General features: G+C 51.2%; 1 protein-coding gene across 1 annotated transcript; it reads left to right on the top strand.

Moving 5' to 3' along the window:
* Positions 1-3,119: 3,119 nt before the first annotated feature.
* Positions 3,120-16,925, top strand: Dnal4 (dynein axonemal light chain 4). Its single transcript, XM_052748365.1, has 4 exons — positions 3,120-3,248; positions 12,967-13,174; positions 14,681-14,764; positions 15,871-16,925. The coding sequence occupies exons 2-4, from the start codon at positions 13,106-13,108 to the stop codon at positions 16,033-16,035; spliced, it is 318 nt and encodes a 105-aa protein (XP_052604325.1). The 5' UTR covers positions 3,120-3,248; positions 12,967-13,105; the 3' UTR covers positions 16,036-16,925.
* The last annotated feature ends 1,402 nt before the right edge of the window (positions 16,926-18,327 follow it).

Raw genomic sequence — 18,327 nt, 5'->3', positions numbered from 1 at the left:
TGCAGCTCCTTAGGTGAAACTCATAGGCCCTAGCTGTGTAACATTTCCTTATATTTATTTATATTCATCAAAACTCGGTATAAACTAATATATATTAGTTTATCAATTAGACAATACAGCTTTGGAAGGAATCATCTTCATAATAATCACAGGTAAAAATGCCCAGTAGAATGGGGTGTTTCCATGAGATAAACACACTACATTACAGGCAGTGGGGATCTCCCCACACCCATTCACCCCATGCCAGATACCAGAGAAAGATGGCAGCAGCAAACATGTGAAGGCACAGCAGAAGCAAAAGACATTCCGGGGTCTGTGGTCTCGGGGGCCTTACCTATCCGAGATTCACCCATCAGGGATTCGCCTCTTGGTGGACTGACACCTCTAACTTCAATTGCCACCTGCTGCTCCTCTGACACAGCCACCAGCCAACAGCACTTTACCCAAATGGGAAATATGGGGAGAGCTGGCTGGAGAATCCACTCCGTTTGAGACATGCTACTTTGAAAAGCTTGTGGCCATCCTGGTAGAGGCAGCCAGGATTCTGATGGAGATCTGGGCCAGGTGCACAAGACAGGTCTGGGAAGTAAAAGATAAGAGCAATCAGGATCTCGAGGGATGAGGATAAAGGGAGCTGTGGGCAGGGACAGTCCTAAAAGAGCACTTCTCAACAAGGCTCACGTCAGGAGCACTGCTTCCTGGAAGACAGGACATTTCCAGGGTACACACCTCCCACCTACAACTCCAGGACGTGTTGGAACTCTGCTTGACGCGGAAGCAAGCAGTTAGAGAGCACTGATGTCCTATTGTTCTTGTCAGTGTGACAAAAATACCTAGCAGAAGCAATTTAAGGAAGGAAGTGTAGCCCGGCATGGTGGCGCATGCCTTTAATCCCAGCACTCAAGGCAGGTGGATCTCTGAGTTCGAGGCCAGCCTGGTCTACAGAGTGAATTCCAGGACATCAGGGCTACACAGAAAAACCCTGTCTCAAAAATTAACTAATTAATTAACTAATTAATAAAGAAAAAAGAAAAAGAGGTGTTTCTTCTGGTTCATAATCTGGAAGTGTAGTCCATTATGATAGGGGAAAGCATGAAAACCAGGACATGGCTCCTTTCCATCTTGATGGCTCCAGTAGCAGAGAGGACTGGAAGCAGGGCAGGGCTATAACCCTTAAGGCCTGCTCCCCAGCTGCCTGCCAGCTAGGTCTGATGTCCCAAAGATTCTACAACCTGTCCAAACAGCGCCACCAGCTGGAGATCAAACGCAGAAAACATAAGCCCCTGGGTGACATTTCACATCCAAACCATAACCATCTGTCAGAAAAAACCACATTCAGGTTAAGGAGCAAAGCAAGAGCCCAAGATGGGAGCCAAATGAATTAGAGATCTGGGGGACACAAGAGAGGGAGGTGCCCTGTTAACCTGTGGCTCTCACTGTTAGTGTGCACAAGGCAGCCTGTGAAAAACCCACACCCCTGCTTCTCCCCATTCGGTTGCAGGAGACCCTGGAGTCTGCATTGCAAAGAGCTCTAGAGGTACCACCTCTGCGGTGGAGAATTGCGGGAAGACTCTCGTGGTTGGTGCTGCCAGCAGGGGAGATGAGTCCCTGTGAAATAAAGACTAAGAAGGTCTATCGGTTTCTGCTTCTCAGAAGGTCACTGGTAACCATGAGAGACGAAATTTCAGTGGCATTGTGGGAGGGGAAGCCAGATTGCGGTGGGCAGAAGAATGAATGGGAGGTGAGAAAGGGAGATGGCAAACAAGGACCCCTTTCGGGAGACGTTTGTATGAGAGACAGAAGTGAGAGCATCATCCCCCCTCAAAGGCTGCCCTTCGTCTCCGGATTAAGGAAATCTGGAGGCTGAGTAAGACTTTCCACAGACCCTCAGAACTTTTCAGGAAGACAAGCTGGGGGCTGGCACAAGTGGCAGAATTCACACCGCCGAGTCTCAAACCAAGCGCGTGTGTCTGCACTCGGTCCACACCCTCAGGCTAGGGTTAGTCCACTGTCCCAGATCAGAACTTGTTATTGCTTCCAAGAAGCTCTCCAGCAACGACTGTGCTCTGTTCTCACCTCATACCAGGAGGCATTCGTGTTTCAAACCCCTCCATCTACTACCCTAATTCCTCCTGTGTCTTCTCTCCCACCTACACTACGTGGGCCCTGCACCCAGGCCTCCTGGAGCCGCTGACTACTCTCCAGGGAACTTACTGTCCCACTCTCCTTAGCCTTCTGGTCATCTTGGGCTCCACCCACTTAGGAGCCACATCTAGAAGAGACAAGACTCTGCCCAGCCTCTGCTACAGAAGCGTGTGGAATAATAGATTCTGTACCCATTTCTTCCCATGGCTCTTTTCCTGCTGGACTGTGGCTTCCCTGGAATCACTAACATCTAGCCAGGGCTGAACCTCCTGTAGATGCCAGGAAACCGGCTAGTGGAACTTCACTAATGAGTACATGTTAAGCACAGAGTAAATGTTTCAATTATGGGGTATCCCAGTGACCCTTTGATCCATTCTTCTTCCTCTTCACCTTCCTCTCACCCAGCTGCACTAACGCTCTTTGGTCATTTCATCCCAGGAAGAATCAGAAGCAGGTTTTTCACAGCTGTATCTGTTGGTACAGGTGTCTCCCAGCCTCAAGGGCAAGGTGACTCTGGAGGGTGTGCGCAAGGAAAAGAGGACTCGGGTTCCTTCTCCGGGGCTATTCCTTGATTCTCTCCTTCCGTCTCTCAAGTTCTACACATCGGTTCAGACAGGATTGATTATTACGGATGTTGCTACTTGAAACTACTGTGTTGAGAATCAATGAGACAGTTCCTCTAAAGCATTACATAAATTACATCAGGTTCTTGAGGTCCTTGTAAAACAGAAGATCAGCGTCACGACACCAACAAACCGCATTTGTCATTTCCAATGACGAAAACTCACAGAGCAATACAGCTTTACGAAGTTTGTTTCTCTCCAGAGACAACTACAGCTGGCGGGTGGATGCTCTGGCATACTGAAGACGACTATAAGCGAAGCCCCGCCTCCCCGGTCTCTAAGCCACGCCCCTCGCGTGAGCGCCGGCCTCCTAGGAATCAATTGGCACTTCTCTACACCAATAATAAGTGATATTGCTGTCAACGTCCGGTGAGGGGACGGGACTTCCGGGCTGGTTGCTAAGACACTCTTGTTCGCTCCTTGACAACCCTGGCGGGGGTGCGCTGGCAGCGGCCTAGGCTCTGGCCCCCGCGGGAGCAGGTGAGGCTGCAGGGCAGCGTGGCGGGGTGGGCTGGCCCGGAGGGAGGGCGGGAGGACGCGCAGGGCGGACGAGGCCTGGCCCCGCGTGAGGCCCCACCGTGATCCCCAGTCTGCGGTTCCCGGCCCAGGACCTCCCCCCCGTCCCAGGTAGAGGACCGCGGAGCTCGACCGTGACATTGTGCCTCCCCACTCCCACTGTGCGGGCCGCTCCTCCTCACCCACCCTGGGCCCCTTCTAGCACCGTGCCCTCGCATCCTCCCTGTTCTGACTCCCGCAGCGCCCTGTCCCCGCGCCACCCCGCTGCTGGCTGGTGGTCACGAACGCCTCGTCCCAGACCACTTGGTTTGGAAATTTGGCGACGTCCTGGGACTCTGGGCTGACTGTTGCCCGTTGTGGGGGGACTCAGTTTCCCCATCTATAAAGGCGAAATTGGATTGAACGGTCGCAAAGGCCTTTTGGACTCGGACGTCCTAGGATGTTGTTCTTGGACTCAACTGTCAGTTCCCCGGAGGATGTGTTCTCTCTCTTCCCTACTTTTATGTACTGCAAAGAACTTGGCAAACCTAAGTTGGATTCCCACTTGTAAGAATCCTGGCAAGTTACCTGAGATCTCTCTGGGCCCGCATCTGTCGGTGCATCTGTAAAGTCAGTATTCCGAAGCCCATCTCCGTTGGCAATTGAAGAACAAAGGGCCCAGTCCAGTGTAGATTCAGTGCTTGCTAGCTTTCTTTTTTCTGTGTATATATAGGTTCCTGTGTGTACAGGTTCATGTGGAGACCAGAGGTCAACACTGTGCCTTAACCACTCTTCATCTTATATATCTTCTTTCTTTCTTTCTTTCTTTCTTTCTTTCTTTCTTTCTTTCTTTCTTTCTTTCTTTCTTTCTTTCTTTCTTTCTTTCTTTCTTTCTTTCCATTTGTTTGTTTGTTTGTTTTCGAGACAGAGTTTCTCTGTGTAACAGCTCTGGCTGCCCTGGATCTTCCTTTGTAGACCAGGCTGGCCTTGAACTCACAGAAATCTGCCTGCTTCTGCCTCCCCAGTGCTGGGATTAAAGCTGTGTGCCACCACTGCCCATCTCTCTCCACCTTATTTTTTGAGACAGGGTCTCTCTTGATGCTAGGAGCTCGCTGTTGGGCTAAATGGCCAATGATCTCCAAGGATCCTTCCAGCTGCCTCTCCAATGCATGGCTGCCACACCCAGCTTTTACATGTATACTGGGAAGAGAACTCAGGCCTTCACGTAGCAAGCACTTTATAAAGTGACCCATTCCTCCAACCCCCTAATTTCCTTTCTTTGTCTCTTACTATCTCACACTTTCCCTCCTGGGGGGAACCCAGAGATTTCCTGTGGAACCCACTTAGTATCCACTATCTGCAGATGAACCTCACATCTGCTCTCTGGCTTTGATCTTTCCCCTGTACTTTGTGGTTAGGCATTATGGGCAGGGGATGAGAAGACTGGAAGAGGTTGATACGGTGATGTGAGCTGGGCTCATAGCTTCCCTTTTCCAACCATCCACAATTCCGTCATCTTGTACTCCTGACCAGATGTCTCCATTCGCGTTTGGCCAGCTGCTAAAATCAAGCTGGCCTCCTTCTCCACCTGCCCATCTGTTCTACCTGGCTTTCTCCATGGTCTGCCAGGCCCATTCCACTGAGGACTGAGTTATCAGATTGTCTTGATTCTGTCTCCATGGGGATATCAGATCCTTTCCATTCCTGAGGCCACCATCCTGGTCCAGGCCGTCAACGCCTGTCATGGGGGTTATTGCTCTAGCTTTCTAACTGCTGTCCCTATCAACCCAAGTCACCAACCACTGTGCTACCAGCCCCCAAGAAGCTAGACACAGTGGTGCTTGCTTGCAATCCTAGTACTTAGGAGCAGTATCACGTTTATCCTCAGTTGCTCAGTGAGTTCAAGGCCAGCCTGTGGTGTGTGAAAGCCTATCTCAAAAAACGAAATCCACACTTTTTACGCCTGGGTTTTAGGGCCCTCTACACTTGCACAACCCAACTCCAGCCCTTTTTTGTCCTTCTCAACTGTGTTTGGTCACCGGTCCCAGGAATCCGTGAGCTTTCTCTGGAAACCACTGCATCGCTCCTGTCTGGACAGTCTGCTCCAGTGCCCGAGAGGCCGGATGCTCACTCACTAGTGCTGACTCCTGTGCTGCCTGCCCTTCACGCTGAACTGCTCTTGACGCCCTCCCACCCCCCCTCCCAGTCTTCTCCTTCTCTGCCATGTCTTTCTGCCGTGGATCATAACTCCTGGGTCCGTTTCACGAATGCTGGGAGCCTCCATGGCAGTGCCACTTCTTGCTTGGTTAGAGTGGAGTCGTCGAAAGCAGAGTCTTGAAGTCACGTGCACTGGGGTGGGGTCTGGCCCTCCACTTCTCAGCGGGATGGAAAGTCATTTTGCTTTGCTCGGGCCATGTGCTCATCAGTAACGGGGGGCGGGGTGTGTGTGTGTGTATGTGTGTGTGTGTGTGTGTCAGTTTTTTGGAGGATGGTGAATTTTTGAGAGCCTGTATGTAGAATTCCTCTTCTGATCTCTGGCTGAAGATCAGTATTAAGTAAATATATGTTTAAAAAACTTTGTGTGTATACATGTTCATGTTTAGGTGTGCCTGTTTGTACATGAATATGGAGGCCAGAGATGGATGACGGGTATTTTTCTCAATCATGCCCCACCCTTTTTTTCTTTAAGACAAGATCTCTTTTTAAACCTATAGCTCACTTATTGGCTACACTGGCTGGCCAACAAGCCCCGGGATTCTCCTGTCCCTGCCTGGCCAGCACCAGGACTACAGGTACAGAGCATAGCATCCAGCCACCTCTGGGTGTGTGCACTTATGTGTGAGGGAAAGAGAGGGTATAAGCATGCACATGCACCCCCCAATGTGCATGTGGAGGTCAAAGGGCAACTTTGGGGCGCTGTCTCTCTCTTTCCACATGGGTTCTGGGGACTGAACTCGGGTCACCAGGCTTGCAGAGCAAGCACTTTTACCCATGGAGCCCTTTCTGCAGCTCTGCACCCCGCCTTTTCTGTGGGTGCTGGGGGGTCTGATCTTAAGTCTTCATGCTTGTGCAACAAACCACGCTGAGCCATCCCAGCTCCAGTGTTTAGTGAGTATTATTGGATGACTTTGAATGGACCTCTCCCCTCCCAGGAGACAATTGAAATATAATTTCATTACATTTTGGATATCCTTTGGACTTCCGCCATGTGTCTGACAATGGACTGCTCATTCTGGAACAGTAAAAGAGACTGAAGTCCCTGAGCTCCAGGGTGTCAGGATTCACGACACGTGGTGAAGTTGTCATCACTTGTAAGGTGTGATTGCTGATTAGCAATTGTCAGTGGTTTCCTAGGAAATGGATCAGTGCTGCATGCAGTTCGAGCCCGTGATAATGTCACTTTTAATTCCTCACATTCAAATCTGTTCAGAGTGTGGAAGAAGTGGGCCAGGAGGCTGCGTAACCGTGCTGTAGGCAACCACTCTCACGCCGAGCCCGTGGCTACCGTGCTTATGACTTTGTCTTGCTTGTCTCTTAACGGAAATGTTTGGGACCGCATCCAAATTTGGGTATGTCCGTGGGGGTGTACTGTGTGAGTCACTGTCGTTTAGCACGCAGTGTTGGACAAAGCAAATGTTGATCGCCTAGCTCAGCGAGTCAACAGATGTCTCTTCTAATTCCACCTCCCCCTCCCCTTCCTTCTCTTCTCTTCCTTTTCCCTCTCCATGACCAAAGCATAAAGAAGTTTTCACTGGGCCTCCATGTAATTGAGAAAAAGTAAAGACCTTTTCAGACCAAACGAGACAGCTTGTGTATGTGTAGAAAGGTTACTTTCTTTTTAGGGACTGTTGTCCCCTCCTTGCTGTCAACTTGTCTCCTGTTCACAGCAGATGATGGCCGGCCTCCCTCCCTGCCTCCTTCCTTTATTTTTCCTTAAAAGAATATTTCTTTTTTGCAGGTGTGGGGGGAGCTGAGGACCGAACCCAGGGCCTTGCGCTTGCTAGGCAAGCGTTCTACCACTGAGCTAAATTCCCAACCCTGAATGTTTCTTATTCTTATTTCTGTTTCTTATTCAGGGTCTCATGCCACCCAGTGGTGGTGTCAGTGGCAGCATACACTTTTAATCCCAGGAGGCAGAGGCAGGTGGATCTCTATGAGTTTTCGGCCTGCCTGGTCTACAGGGTGAGATCCAGAACAGCCAGGGCTACAGAGAAACCCTGTCTTGGAAAAACCAAGGGGGTGGAGAGCAGGGATAGACAGGGTCTCACTCTGTTGCCTTGTTTGGCCTGAAACCCATTGTGTAGGCCAGGCTGGCTTCTCAGTGCTGGCAGTGATATGATGACCAAGGAACACAATGCATGGCCCTGGTGTGGCTCTGTGGGGGTTACAGAATAGAGCTATGTAGATATTTTTTGCTCAAGCATAATCTTGGTTGCCAATGATTTAAAGCATGTGTTGCTTTAATGTGTCAGATTTTCTCATACTATCGATGCTCAAATAAATGATCTGTATAAACAACAAAATCTCAGGTGACTTTGAATGCCATCTTGGTTAAGATGGTTTCCCCCCTTTCCTTGGTCCTCTGTTAGCTATTCTTAAAATTCTCTTATGCTTGCTATAATAGACTAGCCATGAAGGCAGTGCATTCAACCTTGGCTTCTAGTACAGACACAATTTTCTCCTTAAAACCTAAAGAAGGAGGAGATGTGGGAGGCACAGAGGTCTTTGTGCTCACAGATAAGCACAAGGGGAACCTAGAATTTTAAACACACAGAGTTGCTTCTTCAAAGGAAGGCATGTATAATCCAGTATCCCACCCAGAAGGCTGGGAACAGATGTGGCTAATAGACTGGGGACCTCTGTGCTATCTGTGTGGCTGAGACCACACTGGCTCTTCCCCAAGACCCTTATCATGAGCTTGTCAATCTATAGAACCCATCTTTATGGAAGATGTCGCATGTACTTTACAAAGAGTTTTGATGTAGTCATATCTTTTTTTTACTTATTTACTTTTATTTTATGTGCGTTGGTGTTCTGCCTGCATGTATGTCTGTGTGAGGGTGTCAGATCCCCTGGAGCTGGAGTTACAGACAGCTGTGAGTTGTCATGTGGTTACTGGGAATTGAACCCGGGTCCTCTGGAAGAACAGTCAGTGCTCTTAACCACTGAGCCATCTCTCTCCAGCCCCGATGTAGTCATATCTTAAGCTTTATTGTGCACAAGGATTGAGTTAATTATTACCAGAAAAATTTTCACCAAACTATGCTGTTGTTAAATATACCTAAAATAAACTACTCCAGGTCGGACTCTAGAAGTTTGAACCAACACCCGCTACTAAGTCATATTGAACCAAACTACTTTCTTGTCTCCCAAAGATCATTACTCTGCTGGCTGTGGTGGTCGCAAAGACCCCTGAATGGGTAGAGGCAGGAGGCAGGCACAGATAGGTGGTTGAGTTGGAAGATGCCAATATTGATGTTATTTCTTCCAAAGAAAAAAAGCATGATAAAGTCAGGAGGTTGGATCTGGGCTCAGATCCTGGCTCTGCAAATGCTGGCTGTACACTCTCAGGCCAGCTACCAAACCTCTCTGGGCACTGGGTGCCTGATTCTCCCCCTCCCCTGGGGCCCTCCGAAGAGTTGGAAGCCCTTCACTGGGGAGCTCTAGTGTTGAAATGAAGCAACGAATACGAAGGTGAAGGTAGGCTATAGCCATGCCACCTCCACCATTGGCCCAACCCAGATTTCGACTCTCTTCCTTCAATGCTAAGCCCAGGCTGGCCCACAGTGGGAATGGGGAAGTGATAGTGTGCTGGCCCAAATGCTTAAATACGTGGTTGGCTCCTATGAAGAGAGATGGCAAAGTTCCTCTTCTTGACATGCCAGAAGCAGGTGCTGATCCTTACTGTGAGGTCGAGCTCGCTCAGCCTACTTCCAGACTCAAAGCCAAGGCTTGGGGGCAGGATTAGAGGAGATGTGAATTCAGACCCCCCTGCAGAACCAGTCTTTGGAGACCATGCCATGCTCCAAAAGGATCCTGCAGTCTCTTGCTTATGTAGTGGGTTATCAGCCTGAGGGCCAAGAATGTTCCAGCAGTTAATAAGCGTATAGCTTCATAAGCACATGAACACACACACAGGTCATGCATGTATGTGTGCTTGTGCACACACACACAAACACACACATAGGCATGCGCACACACAGTTGGTAGATGCTTTTGGCTTTACTTCCCAGAGACCAAATATTTTCTCCAAACCTTCTGCACACTCTCACTCTCTTAAAGATTCTCCTCAAATACTTCAGAAGCAAACTAACAAATGGTGACTTAAGGTCGGTGTCACAAAGAGCAAGGACCCTCCAGACAGGCACACTGGCTTTGATAAGGCAATGGGGCAGCCCTGTGTGTACCTCTTAGATGAGGCTATGCAGAGCACTAACGGAGTCCTGAGGGAAGAGCAAGTTCATGCTGGCTTCAAGTACCACTAAGGGCCAGATGGCATCGGGCTGAACTTTGGTACCCTGACTGTGGCACACTTGCATTATTAAAAAGTGTGGTTTCGTCTGATGGAGCCTCTTGGGCACGTGCTCATTCACATGGGAGATTGATAAGGTTATTAAAGCCCCAGTTGTGCTATTTTAGGTAGCATCCATTCAGCAGGGTGTGTTAATCATGACTGAATGACCAGAGCTGCATCAGAATGATACAGGAGCATAAAACTGTCTTCCTTTTCTGTGTGGAAGCTGGCCATCTGTAACGATTCCTCTTCTCTGTAAGTCTCACCTATTTTGGACTGCCAGGAGTATATGCAGTGATTAGAAAAGCTGTTGTGTTCATGAATCATGGTCCATGACGTATTTGGTTGAATAATGTTGGCTGAGGCTGGTTGGAGGGATGATGCTCCTAGAGAGCAGAGCATCGAGAACCACAGCGCACTGGGGATTCACACCTCTCAGACACTTGTGTGAGCCTCCCAAGAAAAGGAATCTCCAAGAGGAAGGCCAGGCCTGGCTGTGGCCTCTTGTTCATGGCTCCAAAGCCAAGGAAGTATGCAGAGCTCCATTCTCTTATGGAACCGGCATCTAGACCTCAGTGTTTCATTGTTTTGTTGACTTATCTGTCCATTTTGCAGCTTTAGGGCTGAACTCAAGGCCGTGCATCTGCTAAGCAAGTGCTTTGTCTCTTAGCTGCACCTGCAGCCCCCAGACATAAATGTTCGGACTTGGCATCCTCCGCTCCATGCTGCTGCCCCCTGGAACTATCCTAGGGACTTCCCTACTTGGTTCCTGAAGAGTGGACTCTGGTAGCACCCAGGAAGTCCTGTGACCTCCCACAGATTCTGTTTTGAGGCTGATATCGATAGGATTGCCTTGAGGTTGGTGGCACCACGGGTTCTGTGTTCCCTCCTGTCCCCTGCCTGGCAGCCTTTCTTAGCTCTGAGGATAAATCAACTTGAGTTGAAACCCTTAAGTGGAAGATGCTGGAGCAGCTGCTCCCACACTTTAAGTCATTCCCACTTGGGATTCTCAGAGGTAAACAAAGTGGAAAGCCCTGGCACCCCCCACCATACCGCCCTGATGAAGGTGGCTGAGGAGGCAATAACATGGTGTTACTAAAGCTAGGAGCGTAGGATGGGTTGGGAGATAGGCTTTAACACCAGTGAGCAGAGATGAATGGCCCTTTGAATTTTGTAGAACAAGAAGCCTGACCAGAAAGTGCAGTGAGATTGTGCTTGATAAACAGCCAACGCATATGTAGAGACAAACAAAACCTGCTAAAACCCAAGCTGTACAAATGCCCAGATTTAGAAGATAAGTGGAGCCATCTGTCCCCTGGGAAATCAGAAAACACCATGTCGTGGAATGATGGAGTCTGTGCCAAGCTTTGAGCCTTACTTGAGGATGCCCACCAATGGTGTGGCACCGAGGGTGACTGCGACATCAGAGAGGGTGTGAATTAGGAGCATAGTGCAGCCTGGAAAGAGTACCCAGAAAGCTCAGTGCTCGGGCAAGCCAGATCGCAGACACCTAGGACCACAGGCACTGGGAGGGGAGGTGGAGCACTCCCATCACTGCCAAGTCATCTGAGGCACGCTCGTGGTCAAGTGTGCAGCAAGGGCCCGTGTGTGTGCCTGAAGTGAGGGAGTGGCTCTAGGGCAATGCTGGGGCCAATAGCTCTCCTCACTCCTGGCCTGAGTGATCTCAAGCCAGAGGTGGCAGCTCTCCTGCCTCCACTCCCAGGCTCTAGCTTCTGCAGCCGTCACCATGGAGTTCTGCATAAAGACGGAGTCCTGGGAACCGGGGCTAGTGCATGGCTGGTGGGCAGCAGGCAGCTAATCCACATCACCTCCTCTTACTGCCTGTTAGCCAGGCCCAGTGGTCTGTTCCTTTATTCCCAGCTATTTGCAGCCTGAAGCAGGAGGATCATTTGAGTCCAGAAGTTCCAAACCAGCCTGAAAAAAAACACTGTCTCAAAATATATATACCTCTTGGTTACTATGCTGATCATCTTGGAGTTCAGTGGCTATGCAGTGAAATTATTATAGATTTAAGAAATGTGGCTAAGCCGGGCAGTGGTGGCACACACCTTTAATCCCAGCACTCAGGAGGCAGAGGCAAGCCAATCTCTTTGAGTTCAAGGTCAACCTGCTCTACAAAGTGAGTTCCAGGACAGCCAGAGCTGTTACACAGAGAAATCCTATCTTGAAAAACAAAAATCAAAAAACAAACAAACAAAAGCAATAACAACAACAAAAAATGCTGCCCTGATATGTGGCTTCATTTGTCTGTGTAAATTTCTAGAAAGGTTCGTCATCACAGTGATTATATCCATCATGTTAGTTCCTCTGAGAGAGGAAGCCCTTTGATTTCATTCTAGGGTACATGAAACTGGGATGAAGAAGCATCCTGACTTCTGCAGGGCTGGTGGTCATTTAGACTGCAGTCCATCTGTTTGTGAAAAGCTCTGCCTAGATCTGCTGTCCATTTAAGAGTCTAGAAAGCCTGTCTCCAAAAAAAAAAAAAAAAAAGCCTAGACCTACTATACCCTCACTGAGTGCCCTGTGAGCCAGAGGAAGGGGAGACAGCCACTGATCAAGTGATGCCCACATTCCGGGCACTGTGTGCTGCTCCACATGCCTAGTCTCATTGAGTCCCCTGCCGTGGGTATGGCCCAGTCACTGATGGGAACTCCTTTGCCCCGGGCTATGCTGCTGGTTAGTGACTGAACAGGTACCAGCACCTGGGCCTTCCAGCTCCTAGACCAACTAGTGGCTCTGGGAGAGGAGGCAGGGGCCGTCAAAGCACCCCGTGGGCCAGGAAAGCCACCACACAACACTGTCGCTATTCTGCAGAGCAGGATCCTGCCGAAGGGACCCTGGTAACAAATTGTCAGTGGTCACCGGTGCGTGTGGCTTCCTCAGTACCAGACAGACTGTCATCGGCACTCAGAAACTATCCTTGCTAATTGGTAGCTCTGGACTCCATCCTTGGCGTGGCCCACAGTCAGTATCTGTCTTGACAATGACAGTGTGTTCTTGCAGCGTCTCGGGTTGACTCACCCTCCGTCTGCAGACTTGCTGGCCATTTGGGAAAGGAGGCAGAGGCGTTGAGATGGGGAGGTGTCAGATTGTCACTGAGACATTTCTAATTTGTGATGTGTGGTTTTGAAGCCAACTCTTCCCTCCTGCTTTTCCTGTTCTTTGCAGCACCCCTCGGGGAAAGACATTTTCTGCTCCCGCCAAGTTGGCAAGGCCTGCTTCCCGAGCCTCCTGGGCGCTGTGACTGCTGGGCCCAGCGCCTCCTGAAAGCCCCACTCTCTCCTCCTGAGGTCACGCTGGGAGGATCATGGGAGAGACAGAAGGGAAGAAAGAGGAGGCTGACTATAAGCGACTGCAGACCTTCCCCTTGGTCAGGGTAAGCGTGGGGAGGGAGGAGGGTGGCCAGCAGGCCCCACAGCCTGCAGGTGGGCGGGGCTTGCGGTGAGAGGAAAGGGCCGCACTGGCTCCACCCCAAACATCTAACAGTCCCAGCGACTCATTCCTTCATCCATTCCTTCATTCACCAAGTTATGTTCAGGCCGCCCGCTCTATGCCAAGTGTGGTCTAGGCACTGTGGAGCTGGTGGCGAACAAGGCAGGTGATGCTCTGGCCTGTGCAAAGGACAGTGGCAGGCAATCCATGCTGTACAGAAGAGCTGAGCTGGTGCAGAGGTCAACTCCTGGAGGAAGTCAGATCAGTGACCCTCATCAAGTTAGGTGGCAGACCTTGAACGAACCTGAGGAAGCCTCTGCCCCTCAGAGAAGCAGCAGGCACTGGAGGCTGAGTGGGGCGAGTTTGGCATCATCAACATGGCTGGCTGGAGCCCTTGAGGAGTGGCAGATGGGAGGGTCAGAGTGATGGTGAGGTTAGTCTGTGCAGGCCTGGCTGGCAGCCACGTGAGGAACACAGTGAGGAATGTGGGTTCTGTCTGGAGGTCCAAGGAGCAGTGAGGGGCAGAAGTTGTAGGTGACATTGTCTCGAGTCGTTAGAAAAGCCGGCAGTGATGGCATATGCCTTTAATCCCAGCACTCGGGAGGCAGAGGCAGGTGGATCTCTGTGAGTTCGAGGCTAGCCTGGTCTGAAGAGTGAGATCCAGGACAGGCACCGAAACTGCACAGAGAAACCCTGTCTCGAAAAACCAAAAAAAGAAAGAAAGAAAGAAACAAACAAACAAAAGAAAAAGAAAAGCACTCTTGCTGTAGTTAGGAGAGTGGACTCAGAGGAGAGTGTTAAGAGAGTCATTGCCTGGCAGTGGTCAAGCCCTGGAGTGGAGGTGTGAGGTTGGCCCTGGCCAAGCTGTTCACTGGGTGGGATCTGGATGCCAGGGGAAGACAGTCAAGGATGGGCCAGAGTTAAGGAAAAGTCCTTGTCCCCAAGAAAGTGAAACTGTAATCAGAGCAGGTTTGAGGGGAAACGGGGAGATATTTGAGACAGCCGAGTGAGGTTCACCTGGGCAGTGGGACATGGAAGTCTAGAGCCCAAGGATGGCATGAAGACATGGAACCCGCCCCCGTGGAAGGCACGGCTGTGTGGAAGGACTTGGCTGCAGAGGATGAAGACAGGCCCTGGTTCATCCGGGAGGAGGAACCTGGCAAATGCCTGAAAAAGGAGCCAAGGAGCAGGAGGGAGCGGGGGCTCCCGGGAGTGGTCCTTGGTGGGAACATGGACCCTTGCAGAGGGGCGTGGCCCAGAACATGTGGCCCGTTACCATCGCACGCTCCACCCCAACTGTAGGCCCCAGTCAGGGAGAAGTCACTGGCCCAGGACTAGGCCAGGGAAGCCACCTAGTGTCCGTGCCTTAAGCTGAAGACCGAGAGGCTGGCCAGGAGGGCTAGGTCGCGGGCTAAGGCTCTCTCTGTTTGTCACCCTGCCCTGTCTCTAGCACTCGGACATGCCAGAGGAGATGCGAGTGGAGACCATGGAGCTTTGTGTCACAGCCTGTGAGAAATTCTCCAACAACAACGAGGTATTGCCATCAGTTCAGGCGGCCCCTCGTGTCTCTGGTGACCCTGTGTGTGATAGTACGGTGCCTCCAAAGCCCTGTAGCCAGCTCCAGAGGCCTGCCAGACACAGCTAGAGCCTTGCTTGGGAGTGGTCACTGTTCTGAAGGCCAGTGACAGACGAGGTCGGCTCTAGCCAGGGTACCAAGGGCCACACCCAGCCCCAGAGGGAGGGAAGCCAGCAGGGTCTCCATACCACCTCTGCCCCCAAACTCCTCAAGTGGATTATTGGCTAGGGCATCTTTCTGGGCTCCATCTCAGCTATGAGCAGAGGCCTGCCAGGCATTCATCCATGAATTCATCCATCCATTCAGAAAGGGTGGAGTCCCAGCTCGGCCACAGGTATCAGCCCAGCAGTGCCATTCATGAGGCTGTGGGGGGAAAGAGGGTGGTAGTGTGGCCACATCCCGTCTGTGACCCTCCCTCACTGTGTTCTCAAGACAAGCCATTTCTCAGCTCTGAACCCAGAGCCCTAGTCTGGGGGCTAGGGGTGGTGGTGCCTCTTTCCTGAGCCACTGAGGTAATGGGGACACATGCTCAGTGTCCCTAAACCTCTTCATGCTGAGGGAAGCTTTGGAAAGAGCCGACATGGGAAGTGGAATGCCATTGCTGTGACTGGGGTCTTTCTGGAACCTGCCACACTTGCTGGTAACGAGCGGCCCCTCAGGGTAGCCCTCAGGGCCCATGTTGTGCCCTCACACTGAGCATCCCCACTCCGTTATTTCCTCTGGTCTCCACAACAGCCTTGGGCCCCGTTTACCTGGTCCACAGCTGAGGATGTTGGTGCTGCTCTGGAACCCAGAGTGATAGAGCCAACAACCTTCAGCCTGGGCTTTCTCAGACCTCCTCTCTTCCTGTCACCAGGTCCTTCCTGATGAGGGGCAGGTGCTGTTCCCGTAGCCCTGTAGGAGGTGCTGTGCAGAGCCCTCTGTGGTGATCTTGCAGGTAGACTGCAGGCAGGCTGAGGCAGCAGCCATTTCCTGCCTAGAGTTCAGTGCCCAGCTTCTCCTTCCCGGTGTGGGAACTGAACTGTACCTGTCACTGCCCCTGATTGGCACCTTCTCCCTTCCAGAGTGCCGCAAAGATGATCAAGGAGACGATGGACAAGAAGTTCGGCTCTTCCTGGCATGTGGTGATCGGCGAGGGCTTTGGGTTCGAGATCACCCATGAGGTGAAGAACCTCCTCTACCTGTACTTCGGGGGAACCCTGGCTGTGTGTGTGTGGAAGTGCTCCTGACACCACCCAGCAGCTCTCCCGCTTCTCCTGTGGGCTGGAGGGCAGCCCTAGGCAGAGCCTGGCTCTTGTGTGGGGAGTTCAGTCTTTTCCTTTGTCCTTGTGTACCGGTTTCCTGAGCCACACCCAATGTGTGAGTTAGTAACATCACCTCTCCCAGGCTCTCCACTGTCTCCCTCTGAGTCCTGAGCTGTGTGTACGTGAGGGGTGGGATGGTGTGACAGGTGAAGGGGTGAGGTCATGGGATTTTTCTCCTTGGAATGGACTGGTCCCACCTTTCATCCCAGGAGCCCCAAAGCCCTTCTGCCCCCAGGACTGCTGGGAAATATCTACTGCCCTTGTCATTAGTGACTATGTGGCAGCAACCTAAGAAAGAGCCTCGCTTCTCATAAGACACAGGACATTTCTCTCCTTGTCATTGGGGTAGGGGTCCCCTCTCCCCTTCCCCAGCCTAACCCAGGGCTGTACAGACAACCATCTTATTGGACCAGCAGTTCACAGTTCTGGCTTTGGCATGAGGATCACACAGTCTTCCCGTCCCCTTCTCCCAGCCCGGGCCACCCAAATCTTTCATACCACCTCCATCAGATCAGCTGCATGGCTGAGAGCTAGGGCCATGGTGTAGAGCAAGTTCTCAAGATGTTGCTGAACCCCGGTGAGACACCTGGGCCAGGAGTGCTCTCACCGTGAGGCCCCGTTAGCAGGGAAACCTGGCCTGCCAGGGACTTCATCAGGGACCGCATGCTATTTGTACTTCTTACCTTGCTGGCTTTTCTAGATTCTTTTTGAGTGTGGGGAGAAGGGTTTTAGTAGAAGGGTGAATCATATTTTACACAGCGGTCTTATTTATATAAACGTCTTGGTTTTTACAATTAAAATGACTAAAAACTAAACTTAGTCTATGGTGTATTGAAGTTTCCCAGAACAAGGGCTCTGTTCTGCCGCACTCGGCCTGCGTGTCCACTTGTATCAGATTTCCATCAGATCCACTGGACAGTGATGGCACAGACCAGTGCTCCTGGAGAGAGCTGAGTGTGCTTGTGCATGGGTGTACATGCACAGGACTAGAGAAGCGTCGCCCGAGGCATCTGGGCAGATGTGAGGAGCAGGAACTAGCCCTCCTGAACTGCGTGGGAGAGCTTGCTGCCAGAGAGATGGGCAGCCCCGTGCGTGGGACTGGCAGGGGTGACCAGGTGGGGTGGTGCAGGAGGCGGTGAGGGGGCCCCAGCCTGGATTAGCTGTGGCTGTTCAACGCCTGCCCTGCGCCTGTTCTTCCCTTAATCTACCGCACGTGGGTGCTGGCCAGTGAGGCTGGCTCAGTAGCAGCCAGCGTGGAGCAGTGGCTGTGATGATGGGCGCCACGGTCCCAGATCCGGTCCCTCTGTTGTGTTCTAGGCCTCAGCAGCTTTGTCTGTAGAGTGGGCACGACTCCAGAGGTTGTATGGCCACTGTCAGGCAGGTAGGTGATAGGGTACCATAGCAGGGTACTTCTCTGGGCAGTCCTCCCTCCCCTCCTCCACTTCCTGTTCCTCCTCTTCCTGTTCCTCCTTTCTTTTTCTTCACAGCATATGGAAACGTAATTATAGTTTAAGGGTAAAAACTAAAAAGATGTTGCTATATCTAGAAATCAAGTGTCCCCTCCCTGTTTACCCCACATAAAATCATAGTTTACTTCTTAATGACACCTCTAATGGTTGGCTTTAATTGTCAACATAACCTGGAACCACCTGGGAAGAGTCTCAGTGAGGGACTATCTGCATTGGGAAGGCCTGTGGCGTATCTGTGGGAGGCTGTCTCAAGTTAGTTGATGTGGGAAGACCCAGCCCACTGTGGGGGGACCCAGTCTAGGAAAGGGGTCCTGAACTGTGTAAGACTGGGGGGAACCAAGCGAAGCTCAGGCAGGCAAGCATGTCTGCTCTCAACTGTGGATGTCGTGTTGACTGGTTGCTTCGAGCTCACTGTGACCTCCCCAGAGTGACTAGAACCTGGAATTCAGACCTAAAATCAACCTTTCTTGGTGTTTTTCTGTTGGCTTAGTGGCTGCACATGAATCTACTAATATTTTAATTGTCGTCTGTGGCCCCAGGGCCACTCAGGCTTCGGCCTAGAGGGCCTTCTGGTCTACATTCCTGTGCTGCTGCTGTAGGTTTAAACTAAGTATCGTTCTATTCACCAACCAAGACTCAGAAGTCAGATGTGGGGGGGGAAACCTGCTAGATCAGAGAAGCCCAGAAGCGCCAGCTGACCTTGCTTTTTGGCTGGAGACCCACCAAGAGATGTCTCATCACTTGTCCC

Source organism: Peromyscus californicus, unplaced genomic scaffold (genome assembly GCF_007827085.1).
Source record: "Peromyscus californicus insignis strain IS unplaced genomic scaffold, ASM782708v3 Scaffold_20__1_contigs__length_68692818, whole genome shotgun sequence".
NCBI lineage: Eukaryota > Metazoa > Chordata > Mammalia > Rodentia > Cricetidae > Peromyscus > Peromyscus californicus.
Note: the sequence above shows the minus strand (reverse complement) of the source record. Positions and strands in the feature narration are given on the sequence as shown.